This window comes from Symphalangus syndactylus, chromosome 8 (assembly GCF_028878055.3).
Source record: "Symphalangus syndactylus isolate Jambi chromosome 8, NHGRI_mSymSyn1-v2.1_pri, whole genome shotgun sequence".
Classification (NCBI taxonomy): domain Eukaryota; kingdom Metazoa; phylum Chordata; class Mammalia; order Primates; family Hylobatidae; genus Symphalangus; species Symphalangus syndactylus.
In genome coordinates, this window is record NC_072430.2 from 128,374,676 (window position 1) to 128,391,192 (window position 16,517).

The window sequence follows — 16,517 nt, forward strand, 5'->3', positions numbered from 1 at the left end:
CTTGAGGTCAGGAGTTCAAGACCAGCCTGGTCAACATGGTGAAACCCTGTCTCTACCAAAAATATAAAAAATTAGCTGAGTGTGGTGGTGCATACCTGTAGTCTCAGCTACTCGGGAGGCTGAGGCAGGAGAATCACTTGAACCCGGGAGGCAGAGGGTGCAGTGAGCCGAGATCGTGCCACTGTACTCCACGCTCCAGTCTGAGCAACAGAGCAAGACTCCATATCAAAAGGAAAAAAAAAAGAACAATTGAGAGAAGTCAATACTGTATAAGGGCCTTAACTTGGCTCTCAGCCATTTTTTACATTGTTCACTCTAAATTCTTGTTTCACATTTCCATATATAAACAAGAGCACAAAGTACATGAATCAAACATACGGGGAATCTTTACATTTATCAACATGAAATATCATTCTCTTTTACTATTATCTGTTCTTCCTCACTTGCTCATCTGTTCTAAATAGGAAGGGAAGGGAAGGGAAGGGAAGGGAAGGGAAGGGAAGGGAAGGGAAGGGAAGGGAAGGGAAGGGAAGGGAGGAAAGGAGGGAAACTACTTTTCCTGTCCCTTATGAATAATATATTACCTAGGCCTAGTATACAATGTGTTTGGTAGTCAATCATTCTCCTAGGAACTATCACTTTCAGCTACAGTTAAGCTTCTTTAAAGGTATTTTTCCGTTTTTCTTTACAGATATGCCTTCCTAGGCTTTATCTTCACATCACTTGCATTTACACAGATCTCACATGGCATCTAAAGAGAAAGTCAACACAGTTTTGTAGCAAAGGGCAAAAGGAAGACTGAAGAGACAGAGAGAAATCAGCATGCAACTGCTTTCTACTTCATGACTTGGAAATAATAATAAAAAAGTTTTATAATCTTAAAAAGTGATCCCCTATCATAATCTTGCACTAAAATCATAATCTACATGACACATTTAAAAATACAAAAAGTGCACATATTTGGGTAGACTTGAATCATATTTTTGAAAAGCCTATTCCTCCTTGCACAATCACATCAACAAGCCATCAGGTTCTTTTTCATTATGCTGGCAAGGCTTGGCAATGGGCTCCCCACCCAGATGAATAGCTTCAACAAAAATGCTTGGTGTGTCATGCACATAAATGGTATTGAATGAAGGCTGGCTTGGAAATGTGGCAGTTTAACCTCTGCTTCCAAAACTCTTATTTTTATTTCCCAAGAAAGAAAACATATCCTCATGGTGCCACTGCTAAGTGCTCAGTTTTAATTTTGATCATTTATCACAAGAACAGCAGCAACCAAGTAATCACCATGTTCATCAACTTTCAGCAGTTACTGATATCTCACCGTGTGCCAGGCACTGGTATGGGTGGTAGGAACCCAGTAGTAGAACAGAAAAATTCTTGGACAGTAGAGTGTCACCTGTCACCTGAAGTTTTGGAATCCTATCAAGCTTCAGAAGTACAATATTTTAATATTATTTCTGGATTCAAGACAACATAAGAGACAGTACAAACTCTCTTGATCGAAAATAAACTATTTGATGATATACTGTAGAAATGATCATACAACTTGCTGGATTCAAGAACTTCTTATGATTCTTCAAAAATCTTCTAGTTTGGCAGTATTAAAAGAAATATACCTTTTGGCCAGGCACGGTGGCTCATGCCTGTAATCCCAGCACTTTGGGAGGCTGAGGTGGGAGGATCGCTTGAGTTCAGGAGTTCGAGACCAGTCTTGGCGACATGGAAAAAAGCCTTCTTTTTTTTTTTTTTTGAGATGGAGTTTCGCTCTTGTTGCCCAGGCTGGAGTGCAATGGTGAGATCTCTGCTCACTCCAACCTCCATCTCCTGGATTCAAGAGATTCTCCTGCGTCAGCCTCCCAAGTAGCTAGGATTACAGGTGCCTGCCACCATGCCTGGCTAATTTTTTGTATTTTTAGTAAAGATCATGCACCATGTTGGCCAGGCTGCTCTCGAACTCCAGACCTCAGGTGATCCACCCACCTCAGCTTCCCAAATTGCTGGGATTACAGGCGTGAACCACTGTGCCCAGCCAGAAACAAACAAACAAACAAACAAACCCTTCTTTACAAAAAATACAAAAATTAGCTGGACGTGGTGGCATGCGCTTGTGGTCCCAGCTCCAGAGGCAAAGGTGGGAGGATCACTTGAGCCTGGGAGGCAGAGGTTGCAGTGAGCCAAGATCATGCCACTGCACCCCAGCGTTGATGACAAAATGAGACCCTGTCTCAAAAAAAGTTAAAAAGAAAAATACATCTTTTTAAAGGAGAGGTTTTAGATTCTAATCTAGTAGCGATGAGAAATTGTGTCAATGTATGTAAGATATCAATAGACCAATAGGAGACTCAGAAAAGTTATTTCTGTCTCTCCAGTGCACACATACACACACACACACAGCCCTCCCACTCATCCTGGACTTTTTATGTCCGGGAAATTTATATTTAAATATCTGCAATATAACATTAAAAGTGATCAATTAAGTACCTTGTGAGGCATAGATTTAATGCAAAGGGATTTCAGAGAAGGGAGAAAGAATGGAATGAGAGAGGATTCAGGAAGACAGTAGTACGTGAGTTGGGTGTTAAAGAATCTGGATATAGGGAGATGGAGCAAACAACATTTAGGTAAAAGGAATAAACAGAACAAGCAACAGCCAAAAAGAAGAGAATAATACATCAACCTGAAGGAACTGTGAAGGGGGGTGGGTATGTAATTTAAAAGTACAGAAGCACTCAGATCATGGAGGGTCTCAAAAGGCAAACTAAGGGGCTGCACCTGTAACCACAGAAGCAGGGTAAAAATCTAGCATAGGGGCAAATGAAAACGCCCAGGGGGCCAGGCACAGTGGCTCATGCCTGTAATCCCAGCACTTTGGGAGGCTGAGGCAGACTGATCACCTGAGGTCAGGAGTTCAAGACCAGCCTGGCCAACATGGTGAAACCCCATCTCTACTAAAAATACAAAAATTAGCCAGGAGTGGTGACACGTACCTGTAATCCCAGCTACTTGGGAGGCTGAGGGACAAGAAACATTTGAACCCGGGAGGCAGAGGTTGCAGTGAGCCAAGATGATGCCACTGCTCTCCAGCCTGGGCGACAGAGTGAGACTCATGTCTCAAAAAAAAAAGAAAAAAAGAAAAATGAAAATGCCCAGAACTAAGCTAGTACAGAAATCAGAGAAGTGGGCAGGTACAGACAGAGGTGGGGGCTGTGGGAAACAGCAGTGCAAGCCTCCAGCTCCAGCTGATTCTTGCCACACAGAAGTGCAGGGTCAATATTGCCAGCCCTTACAATTTTCCAAGAAAAACAAAAGACTGTTTGTATGTGAAATAACATGATCGATTCAATTTTTTTATACAGTGACAAACAAAATTTGTACGCAGGTGCAGGGTAACCTGTGGGACCCAATTTGTGCCTCTACAAAACTGACATGATACGTGAATGGCAACATCACAATCTTTCTACTTCTACATTTTGATGTCTATTTCTTAGAAGCCTGCTTTCCCAATCATGCTTATTATCCACTCTTTTCCAGAGAGTCGCTTGTGTTATCTCTAAAGGGTGCTTTTTTTGTGCACTTCCTGTAAATAAACTTGATTTCACATATCCTGATCCTCCTGATGGTAGCGCACAGTTTTTTTTTTGTGCACTGGGGCATGTTCAATGGTGTAACAAACCCAGTGCAGTGGCGTAACACAATAGAGGTTGACTTCTGTTGCATATATTAGTCCAGTTTGGCTGTCCTAGTTGGTTGGCTTTCCTGACAGCCTTTTTACAGATTCCTCCCGTCTCATGGCTCTGCCTTCTCTGGGTCCTGGAGTCTTTTTGTTTAGCTGTAAACAAAGAATGGAGGTCTCATATGGGAGAGCTTTATGAGCCAGACCTGCAGTGGGTATGGGTTACTTCAACCCACATTCCACTGGCCATAATTCCACCATGAATAAACCAACCTTCAAGAGAGGCTGCAAATTCAAGACCAGCAAAAAATGTATTCTTCCTCGCTGCTCTCCTTTCCTTCTGAAACATGTGAGAAATCCCTCCTCCAAAATTCAACAATGCAAACTTGTTTTTATTTATTTATTTATTTATTTTGAGACAGAGTCTCACTCTGTCACCCAGGCTGGAGTGCAGTGGCACCATCTTGGCTCACTGCAACCTCCACCTCCCCAGTTCAAGCAATTCTCCTGCCTCAGCCTCCCAAGTGGCTAGGATTACAGGTGTGAGCCACCATGCTCGGCTAATTTTTGTACTTTTTAGTAGAGACGGGGTTTTGCCCCGTTGGCCAGGCTGGTCTCAAACTCCTGACCTCAGGTGATTTCCACCCAACTCAGCCTCCTAAAGTGATGGGATTACAGGCATGAGCCACTGCTCCCAGCCAATACAAACTTGTAATTCCCCTTTTATTCCAGGAGTGGTTCTATCCACTCTTATAATGACATATTTCATTTAAAGAGCACTCAATATTCTGCACTTGTATCATTTAAAAGGGTGAAAAACATGCTTGAATGTCATTAGGATTGTATTTCATACCAGACTCATCAAATATTCTTATGGGGTAACACCTTTGATCAAGACAAAGTTTAATTAAACAAATGACTAGCACTGGCACTTGATCAAAACATAAATGTTACAGCAATGATTATTCTTCCCTCTTCTATATATTGAGTGAATTAGACCACTGTATGATCTCATCTGATTCTAACATTCCATCCATTCCAAAGAGCAAGTCCAAGAGCCTTGTCAGTGGCACAGCCAGGACCAGCATGAAGGTCCTCAACTCCTACTCCACTTTGACTCTCTAAACATAAATATGATACTCAGTAATATGGTTCAGAACATCGCAACCAGTGTATTATGGACCACTTGTTTGCTCTGAGAGACTGATAGTTGAAAATCATGTATAGAGATAAAAAAATCAAATCATTATTTTTATTGATCCAAAAGTTCACAAGAGTTGAAATAATATTTAAGTAGTATTTGGATGGCTGTCTCAGAAAGATTCCTAAATTCAGTAATTATGTATTTTGGCTCAAAATATTTTGAATATAAAAGGCACTGATAGCCAGGCAAGATGGCTCACGCCTGTAATCCCAGAACTTTTTGGGAGGCTGAAGCAAGAGGATCACTTAAGCCCAGAAGTTTGAGACCAGCCTGGGCAACATAGTGAGACCCTTTCTCTACAATAGTTTTTTTTTAAAAATTAGTCAAGTGTGGTGGCACACACCTGTAGCCCCAGCTACTCAGGAGGTTGAGGTGAGACGATTGCTTGAGCCCAGGAGATCCAGGTTGCAGTGCGCTGCTATTGTGCTACTGCACTCCAGCCTGAGTGACAGAGTGAGACCCCCATCCCATTTCAAGAAAAAAAAAAAAAAAAAAAATCACTGGCAGAAAGCAGAGAGGACTTGAATAAAAGTCTCTGCACATGAAGCACTTTCTAAAATTATCAGCTGGTTTAATTTTATTAATACTCCATGATTTATTATTCTTGAGGGTATCTGTATGTAAACGATTTAAATTTTCTTCCAAATTAATTTGCTCTATGCTCTTATATTTTTAATAAATGTTCAACTAATAAAGTATGTACAAACTGTTTTATTATTGCTATTATCATGAGATTAGGTGTTTCAAGTAGAACCAGTAATTGATTTTATTCATTTTTTTCTATTAACGTGCCTTGTTTTATTCATTTATTTATCCATCGTTTTGGTATTGGCTTTGAATATTATAATTAGTCATAGTCTAATGCTTGATAAAATCTCATTAAAAAGTTCATTCCAGAAATAAAAAGATGCTCATTTCTAAAAACAGAAAAACATAATTAAACCAATTCATTATAGAGGACAGATTATCAGAAATATATTTAATCCTACATAAGTAAAGATACTTATATTTTCATACTTTTTTGAAGTTTATTTTATTAAATGATAATTAATATTTCAATGTTTTCAATTTTACTGCATTCATTTTCAAAATTATATTTTTATTGCACTTTAATTTTTCCATTTATTTTGCATACTAAAAAATGCAAATGACCTAAATTATTTTCTGAACTTAATTTCTGACTACAAATGTGTGTAATTCCCTTAGTTCTTTATTCTTTGCATTTCTACAGTCCTAAGTTTTACAGATATTTTCCACCATAATAAAAAAATTTTATTAAAACTAGAGGCTTCCCAAATTCAACAGATCCCTCCACAAAAAAAAAATAGTTTTAAAAAAGTTTAAGTCACTACTGATGCAGTATGAGGACTATCTCACATGTGGAACCAAGTTCTTCATAATTCTTTTTTTTTTTTTTTTTTTTTGATACGGAGTTTTGCTCTTGTTGCCCAGGCTGGAGTGCAATGGCATGATCTCGGCTCACTGCAATCTCTGCCTACCAGGCTCAAGCAATTCTCCTGCCTCAGCCTCCCAAGTAGCTGGGATTACAGGTGCCCACCGCCACATCTGGCTAATTTTTGTATTTTTTTTTTTTTTTTTTAGTACAGACAGGGTTTTACCATGTTGGCCAGGCTGGTCTCGAACTGCTGACCTTGTGATCCACCTGCCTCGGCCTCCCAAAATGCTGGGATTACAGGTGTGAGCCACCGTGCCCGGCCCATAATTTTCCCTTTTCTTCAGCCTAAATGTCTTCTTTTCAAAATGTTATCAAGTAAAGCAATAGTATCAAGTAAATTATACTGGCATCTTTCTACTAAGCAATCATTTTACACACAAGATTAAATAAAAGTTTAAACAAGGGCAAGTATAATAAAAGAAACAAAGTTTCCTAGAAGTTACAGCAGACTGGGTGTAGTGGCTGACGCCTGTAATCCCAACAATTTGGGAGGCTCAAGTAGGGGGATTACTTAAGCCCAGGAGTTCAAGACCAGCCTGGGCAACATAATAAAAACTCATCTCTAATTTTTAATGTTTTAAAAAATGTTGTAACAATATCAAGTATATCTCATAAAGCTGGTTATGAAGTCAGCTAACAATAGCAAAAGCTCATGTAACTCACACAATTGCAGAACTGCTCATTTTACCAATCTGTGTGGAAATTCTCAACATTTTCCAAAGGAAAGAGAAAAAGTGCCACTTTTGAATAATATTATCACTGGATAGAGAACATGCAAAGACACGAAAATAATTCTAATCCAGAATGGTTATGTTGTAAATAGCTCATCTCAGGTTAATTGATCCTTGTTAGTTAGTAACTGTGAAACCCTGAAGAGAAATGCTTAAAACATTATTTATTCTGTAAAGCTGCAAAACAAACTAGTAAGCAAAATAGTAAACGAACACTTTAAATAAGTTAAATATAATGGAAATACTGCATAAGTTATGTGACAGCACAGATGCAAGGAAAAAATGCTGAGATCCAGTTAATGTGTGAGCTTATTCATGAAGAATTTATCGAAAGTTCTTGCATAGGGCTGAATTCCACATTAAATGGTTCTATCAGAAGGTAAGTCTAATAAAGCCTGAGAAGGTCAGGCACGGTGGCTCGTGCCTGTAATCCCAATACTTTGGGAGGCCAAGGTGGGAGGATTGCTTGAGCCCAGGAGTTGGAGATCAGCCTGGGAACTCAGGGAGAACGCCCCTCTCCCCCCGCTTCTCTAAAGAAAGTTTAAAAATTAGCCAGGCATGGCAGTGCATGCCTGTAGTCTCAGCTATTTGGGAGCCTGTGGTGAGAGGATCCCTTAAGCCCGGGAGTTCAAGGTTGAAGTGAGCCATGATCATGCCACTGCTCGCCAGCCTGGTCAACAGAGCCAGACCTTGACCCAAAAAAAAAAAAAAAAAAAAAGGGTGGCCCTAGATGTTACAGACCTTTCTGTTTTTAGCAATATGTGACAAAATAGATTATTTCTGCTTAATACCAAAGTACATGGTCTACTGGTAAACTTTTGTCAAGAGTTTGTCAAGAGTTAAAATAAGAATTGAAAAAAAAAATTAATGGTCTTCCTTTGCAGATTATTGGAGAATATTTATTGGCTTGCTTTAGTCATATTCCCCAGCATCTGAATGAACTTAATCAAAAATTTTCAGGGACCATTGTGAATAAGTACATTATCAGGTAAAATTTACCAATAAAATGTATTGATTTTAACTTAGAAATGTGAAATTAAACACAGTTCACCAATGATGTTTCATAGGTATTATAATATGAATTCTAAAGAAGATGCTGGCTGGGCGCAGTGGCTCATGCCTGTAATCCCAGCATTTTGGGAGGTTGAGGTGGGCAGATCATTTGAGGTCAGGAGTTCAAGACCAGTATGGCCAACATGGTGAAACCCCGGTTCTACTAAAAATACAAAAATTAGCCAGGCATGTGGTGCACACCTGTAATCCCAGCTACTCAGGAGACTGAGACACAAGAATCTCTTGAACCCAGGGGCGGAGGTTGCAGTGAGCTGAGATCGCGCCACTGTACTCCAGCGTGGGCAACAGAGTGAGACTCTGTCTCAAAAAAGATTAGAACAATACATTTGACCAAAGCTTTATCATTATTTTAGGAGGTTTGATATGGAAAAAAACAGTTTGAATCAAAAATCCATTTGCTTTATCACAAGAACTGTCAACTTTACATTTGTTAATGAAAGAAAAGGAGCTGTCACTAGGTTTAAAAAATGATCACATCATTAATTACATGTAAAGAGATCAGATTACCAAAATGTAGGTGAATGATGAGAAAAGTCAGTAGGAGCCAAAGCGATAAATACTCTTCTCCCATTTGCTACCACTTACTTTTGAAGTTGCTTCTTGAAGGGGTGGCCTGCCCCTCCACACCTGTGGGTATTTCTAGTCGCGTGGGACGAGGGACTGAGAAAAGAAATGACACAGAGACAAAGTATAGAGAAACAACAGTGGGCCCAGGGGACCAGCACTCAGCACACCAAGGACCTGCACCGGCACCGGTCTCTGAGTTCCCTCAGTTTTTATTGATTATTATTTTCATTATTTCAGCAAAAAGGAATGTAGTAGGAGAGCAGGGTGATAATAAGGAGAAGGTCAGCAAAAAACATGTGAGCAAAAGAATCTATGTCATAATTAAGTTCAAGGGAAAGTACTGTGACTGGACGTGCACATAGGCCAGATTTATGTTTCTCTCCACCCAAACATCTCAGCGGAGTAAAGAATAACAAGGCAGCATTGCTGCAAACATGTCTCGCCTCCCACCATAGGGCGGTTTTTCTCCTATCTCAGAATTGAACAAATGTACAATCGGGTTTCATACCGAGACATTCAGCTCCCAGGGGCAGGCAGGAGACAGTGGCCTTACTCTATCTCAACTGCAAGAGGCTTTCCTCTTTTGCTAATCCACCTCAGCACAGACCCTTTACGGGTGTCAGGCTGGGGGACGGTCAGGTCTTTCTCATCCCACGAGGCCATATTTCAGACTATCACATGGGGAGAAACCTTGGACAATACCCCACTTTCAAGGGCAGAGGTCCCTGCGGCTTTCCACAGTGCATTGTGCCCCTGGTTTATTGAGACTAGAGAATGGCGATGACTTTTACCAGGTATACTGCTTGTAAACATTTTGTTAACAAGGCACGTCCTGCACAGCCCTAGATCCCTTAAACCTTGATTTTATACAACACATGTTTTTATGAGCTCCAGGTTGGGTCAAAGTGGTTGGGTCAAAGTGGCTGGGGCAAAGCTATAAATTAACAACATCTCAGCAAAGCAATTGTTTAAAGTACAGGTCGTTTTCAAAATGGAGTCTCTTATGTCTTCCCTTTCTACATAGACATAGTAACAGTCTGATCTGTCTTTCTTTTCCCTACACTTCTTGTTGGTAGGTACCAAGAAATTAAAGAGGTCATATTAAAGAGACATCACCAGGAATTATGAGTAGCAATTTCAAACATAAAATCTGACTTAAAAAAAAGTATATTCATGAAAACACACCAAGTTCCTCATTAAAAAATGTTAAAACATTTTATTTTGAAAGTTTTATAGAAATTTAACATTTATTGTCTTTCCTTTCCCTTGGTAGTTTGATGGTAATTACATAATATAAAGAAAACACAGTGACTATTTTAGCCTAGGCCCATGTGAGATGTCCCTAAAATCCTTCAAATTTACCCTTCACCCCACTGCGCCATATAGATATGTTTACTTTCTTTTGTTCTTTTTTTTTTTTTTTTAGACAGAGTCTCACTCTGTTACCCAGGCTGGAGTGCAGTGGCGCGATCTCAGCTCACTGCAACCTCTGCCTCCCGGGTTCAAGCCATTCTCCTGCCTCAGCCTCCTGAGTAGCTGGCACTACAAGCATGCGCTACAACACTTAGCTAATTTTTGAATTTTTCGTAGAGACAGGGTTTCACCTTGTTGGCCAGGCTGGTCTCGAACTCCTGACCTCAGATGATCTGCTGCCTTGACCTCCCAAAGTGCTGAGATTACAGGCGTGAGCCACCTCACCCGGATGAGATATATTTACTTTCTATGTGTGACATTGATATGAAGTCTGAGAAGCCCTGTCCATAGCTAGAGTGTCTAATATGGAATTATCCAGAACATGTGTAGTATATTTGAATGAGGTTCAAGAGATATCTTTATCCAAATATGGTGACAAATTTCAAAAGAACTGGAAAAACTGTGATGGATTTACATGAGGTCCATCTTTACAAAATTGTATTGAAAAAATAAAGAATTCGGCCGGATGCAGTGGCTCATGCCTGTAATCCCAGCACTTCAGAAGGCCAAGGCAGGCAGATCACCTGAGGTTGGGAGTCCAAGACCAGCCTGACCAACATGGAGAAATCCCAACTCTACTAAAAATACAAAATTAGCCAGGTGTAGTGGCGCATGCCTATAATCCCAGCTACTCGGGAGGCTGAGGCAGGAGAATTGTTGGAACCCAGGAGACGGAGGCTGCAGTGACCTGAGATGACATCATTGCACTCTGGCCTGGGTGACAAGAAGCGAGGAAAGAAAGAAAGAAAAGAAGGAAAGAAAGAAAAAGAAGAAAGAAAGAAAGAAAGAAAAAGAAGAAAGAAAGAAAGAAAGAAAAAGAAGAAAGAAAGAAAGAAAGAAAGAAAGAAGAAAGAAAGAAAGAAAGAAAGAAAGAAAGAAAGAAAGAAAGAAAGAAAGAAGAAAGAAAGAAAGAAAGAAAGAAAGAAAGAAAGAAAGAGAAAGAGAGAGAGAAAAAGAGAGAAAGAGAGAGAGAGAAAGAAAGAGGGAAGGAAGGAAGGAGGGAAGGAGGGAAAAATTCTACCACATTAAAAAGTTAAACCACAAAACTGAAGATTAGCTAAAGTAAACACAGTGATCAATCATGCATGACAAACTTCAAGCTGATGCCATAATTGTAATTACATGGTAACTTGAAGAAATATTGGATAGTAAAATGCTAATGATTATTGTATATGCTAATCTGAGTTATTTCCTTTGAATAATGGTTATATTGAGGAATTGGTGAATTTTTCCCTTTGTTCTTCTGCTTGCTTTGCTGTTTTCCCTAAATATATCTTGAGGCAAACTAAAGAGAACATTTTTCCATCGGGTTTTCTAAAAGTCTACCAGATGGGATTTCCTAAAGAATCCAACAGGAAACGCACTCTTCTAGGAAATCACTGGAGGTCCCAAACCACTCTAATATGAATGATACCAGACCTCATAGCTGACATTGAAAATGCACAGGTAAAACATCAAATAGCAGGCAGCAAGACAGAATACTACAAGCTTTTACTTTTTCTTTCTTTTTTTTTTTTCTTGAGACGAAGTCTTGCTCTGTCACCTGCCTGGAGTGCACTGGTGTGATCTTGGCTCACTGCAACCTCTGTCTCCTGGGTTCAAGCCATTCTCCTGCCTCAGCCCCCTGAGTAGCTGGGATTACAGGCACCTGCCACCACGCCTGGCTAATTTTTTTGTTTGTTTGAGAAGTCTCACTCTGTCGCCCAGGCTGGAGGGCAGTGGCATAATCTCGGCTCACTCCAACTTCTGCCTCCCGGGTTCAAGCGATTCTCCTGCCTCAGCCTTCAAAGTAGCTGGGACTACAGGCATGCACCACCACACCCAGCTATTTTTTGTATTTTTAGTAGAGATGGGGTTTCACCCTGTTGGCCAGGATGCTCTCGATCTCTTGACCTTGTGATCCGCCCACCTCTGCCTCCCAAAGTGCTGAGATTACAGGCATGAGCCACCGCGCCAGCCTAATTTTTGTATTTTTAGTAGAGATGGGGCTACATCATATTGGCCAGGCTGCTCTCGAACTCCTGACCTCAAGTGATCCGCCTGCCTCGGCCTCCCAAAGTGCTGGGATTACAGGTATGAGCCACCGCACCCGGCCTACAGGCTATTTCCCTGTAATAATGTATGATCACTGTTAGGACCTGGTTATACAGAATTTTCATTCCAGGAAGCACAAATGTGATATATTTACAGTAATAATGGTCAGCAGCAAATCTTTTCTTTGGGGAGGAAAGGGCGAGAAAAGAAAAAAGGAGGAAAGGAATCTACCATATAGGCTGTGATAATCTTAAATGCTCTAAGTAAGCCATGTAATAAGTCTTCAAATGCATTAGAGATACATTAAAACATATTTGAAATGAAATTTCCAGCATCTAAGAGTGCTTGGAACATGAATTTTAAAAAATAGTAGCAATAATTATTATTGCTATTGTTATTAATTCTTATCATACTGTTTTAGAATAATAAAGGAAATCATAGATGCTGTATCTCTAGGTCTCTATAAACCTTAATAAATATATAGTTTGTAGAAAACCTTATTGGAATGTCCCTTATATTCAATTAAAAGATAAATTAAAATCTCAGTCAAGATAGCAGCTTCTAAGGCATCAAAAACACGTATTAAGTTCTATACTCTTTGGTTATTTTCTTAATCTCAATTCTGAAAAAAAATGAATTCAGCACATTAAAATCAGACACTTTGTATGTGAATTGCAGTTACAGTACTATTAAGTGTATGAAAAATGTCTAGCATTACATATAAACTCTGCACTATTAACATAATTTTGAATTATTATACAATTTAAAAAACTAAACATTTAGAAAAAGTATTAATGACATCATATATACTTTACATTCAAAATTATGGATTATTACAATATTGTGTCAAATGCAAAAAAAATTGCAGCTAATTTATCTAAACTAGCTTAAAAACATAACATGGAGTTAATACATTACAAATATTGTCTGTTGGGTTAGGTGGTAGTTACTTTAAACATTTAGAGCTACAAGCACCCTGTACAGTATAATACAGACACATAGTTTTTTTTCTTTGTTTTTTTTTAATAATACAGACACATAGTAATTATAAATATGTTAAACAACTTTAACTTTGTTAGTTAACAAAGAATCCCTTTAAATTATTTTTGGCATGGTGCCTGAGGCTCCATCAAAAAACTGGATGGGAGGCGTTGCTTATTTACAGCTTCATAACATGTAGTGCTGGAGTCTTCAAGTAGATTTCCAGTTAAAATGTAGGCTTGTTCATGTATTCTTCCATTGTCTGAAAGCGAACAATAAATTAGAACAATTTTCCCTTTAAGTCACATCCTTCCGCAGACTGTGAAATCTTCTGCATTCTTTTATTTATTTGCCATTGTTGAAAACAAGTTGTCAAAAGGATACATGGATATAAAATCTTTGCATTCTAATCAAAGTTTGAGTATAATTTGTATACACATCCATATGGGGCTGGAATTAAGTAACTTTCAACTGAGAAAAAGTTAAGCTTGATCATAAAGTGAATGTCTGATAAGAGAAATGCTTGGCCAGTGTGGTGCTCACGCCTGTAATACCAGCACTTTGGGAGGCTGAGGCAGGCAGATCACCTGAGGTCAGTCTGGCCAACGTGACAAAACCCTATCTCTATGAAAAATACAAAAATTAGCCGAGTGTGGTAGCATGCACCTGTATTCCCAGCTACTCGGGAAGCTGAGGCAGGAGAATTGCTTGAACCGGGAGGCGGAGGTTGAAGTGAGCCAAGATTGCACCACTGCACTCCAGCCTGGGTGACAGAGTGAAACTCCTCTCAAAAAAAAAAAAAGAGAGAGAGAGAGAAATGCTAAAGCAAAGTTGCCAAGATATCACTGTTGACTTAAGATAAACACATTTGCTAAAATGATCAGGAGGACCACATCTAGGTACATGTATTAGAGAATGCTGAATTATGTCTGTATAACATATGTATCCTTACCTATATTGTGCAGAGCATCTTTATTATACATGTTGTCAAGACAAAAAAAATAGACCAAAATTCTTAAGAATTTCTTTACTTCTCTACCAAGTTCACAGGAAAAAAGGTATCGTTTCTGCCATATGTTTTCAAAGGTTTCCTCCCAAAGTATACAAATTATGTTTTTTAACTTTTAAGTTCAGAGGTACATGTGCAGGTTTGTTATATAGGTAAATGTGTGTCATGGGGATTTGTGATACAAATGATTTAGTCATCCAAGTATTAAGCCTAGGACCCATTAGTTATTTTTCCTGATCCTCTCCCTCCACCCTCTGAAAGGCTCCAGTGTGTATTCCCTTCTATGTGTCCATGTGTTCTCATCATTTAGCTCTCACTTTTAAGTGAGAACATGCAGCACTTGGTTTTCTGTCCCTGCACTACTTTGCTCAGAATAATGGCCTCCAGCTCCATCCATGTCCCTGCAAAGGACATGATCTCATTCTTTTCATACTGCCCATCAGTTACTAAGTTTGCTAACGTGCCCCAAAGCCATATTTTTTTTCAGCATTTAAAAAGAAATGTTTGAACAGACTCACAATTACAGGCAGAGTTCAAAGTTAACAGTGATGTTGCAGGTTCTATACCACGCAAGACAGATGGGCTTTCTCTTGCACGCTCTCCTGCTTTAAACATATATATTTGTGTCACACCAGGGCCCCAAGTTGAATCAATAAGAAAGCTCGAGAAGGCAAAAAGTCAACCTGCCTCTTTCATTTGAGTCACTATCTGCTCATTTAGCAATCCAAATTCAACTTGTTCTTAAGTTTAAACCCCAGGGTATATGATTCACATGAACCTGCCGGGAAATACGCTGACACGGGCTGAAGAGACCACGGCTACTGGCCGAGCAAGATTGCTCAGGAGATACCAGGGCTAGAAATCTGCCCTTACCTTCAAAAGAGGTTTTCTAACTGGTTTTCACCAACTCTGTCTAGAATTCCATAGTTCCTCTGCCGAAAATCATTTGTGTTCAGTCATCCACATTTACTCAACAAAGCTCTCACCTCCTAAATGGGCACTGGCCGAGACAGCCGCGTACCCCTCTACCCCTCTACAGATGCTGCCCGTGGGGTCTTTTAACTTAGCAGAGGGATCATACAGGACATTGGGCCATGCTGGTTTTGTGGAATCTAGAGTTTACACCATTTAAATGGGAATACAAAGTTACAAATACAAAATCAGGTACAAAGTGTAGTTAGAATAAGAAAAGAAATGACCTCGCCGGGCGGGGTGGCTCACGCTTGTAATCCCAGCACTTTGGGAGGCCGAGGCGGGCGGATCACGAGGTCAGGAGATCGAGACCACGGTGAAACCCCGTCTCTACTAAAAATACAAAAAAAATTAGCCGGGCGTGGTGGCGGGTGCCTGTAGTCCCAGCTACTCGGAGAGGCTGAGGCAGGAGAATGGCGTGAACCCAGGAGGCGGAGCTTGCAGTGAGCCGAGATCGCGCCACTGCACTCCAGCCTGGGCAACAGAGCGAGACTCCGTCTCAAAAAAAAAAAAAAAAAAAATGACCTCAGATTATGAACTTTGAAGATGACAAATATCACAAAATAAAAAATGGTTGCATGTTATTTTCATTAATTAATTGCTTGACACTCCTCTATCATATATTATATTGTATGGCTATGTACTTTTTGCAGTTAAAATATCTTATTTTTGCAAAGTGGACAAAAACCCATGACCGGATGAGGGCATTGCTAGGCCCTGCCTGTAGCCTCGAGAGGGGCCTGGAGTTGACACTTTCCTGTCTTTGTGGTTCAGTGGCCGCTAGTCATTGGCACTGCTCACATCACCAGATGACTCAGTCTGCTAAACACCACACCGGCTGCCCTGTCTGAGGCGAGCCAGGCTGTTACTCAAGCTATGTAAACCAATAAGGTAAAAGTTGGTATTTTCTTGAGCTTGCCACTTTAAAGGTTTGGGGCAGACTTTTAGAGCTGGCAGAACCTTAGTTGCCCTTACCTTCGCAAGACAGGAGCTGGAGTGTATCTTGGGGTGTCTTCTGGATATATCTAGCTCTGTGGTGTTTCTTATGCATATAGCACAGTGTATGTTATGACTTCCTACTGCATTGTGGTTTGGCTTATCTGTTAACATGGTTTAGGCTTTTAAGGGTGACAGTGTTGGGGTGCACCTAGCAGTTTCGCCTGCATCCACACGAGGGCACATAGTATCCTATTGCTCATGAGATACAATCTGACCCTCCCCTTCTTTTTTTCGAGACAGGGTCTCACTCTGTCATCCAGGCTGGAGTGCAGTGGTGCGATTATCGCTCACTGCAGCGCGACCTCTCGGGCTCAAGTGATCTTTTCACCTTAGCCTTC

General features: G+C 40.1%; 1 protein-coding gene across 1 annotated transcript in view; it reads right to left on the reverse strand.

Moving 5' to 3' along the window:
* Positions 1-8,833: 8,833 nt before the first annotated feature.
* Positions 8,834-16,517, reverse strand: part of AP1S3 (adaptor related protein complex 1 subunit sigma 3) — an 83,475-nt gene continuing 75,791 nt past the window's right edge. Inside the window, exon 5 of the mRNA XM_055290785.2 lies at positions 8,834-13,461. Within this exon, the coding sequence (XP_055146760.1) occupies positions 13,426-13,461 (36 nt within the window). The 3' untranslated portion in view covers positions 8,834-13,425. The remainder of the gene's footprint in view (positions 13,462-16,517) is intronic.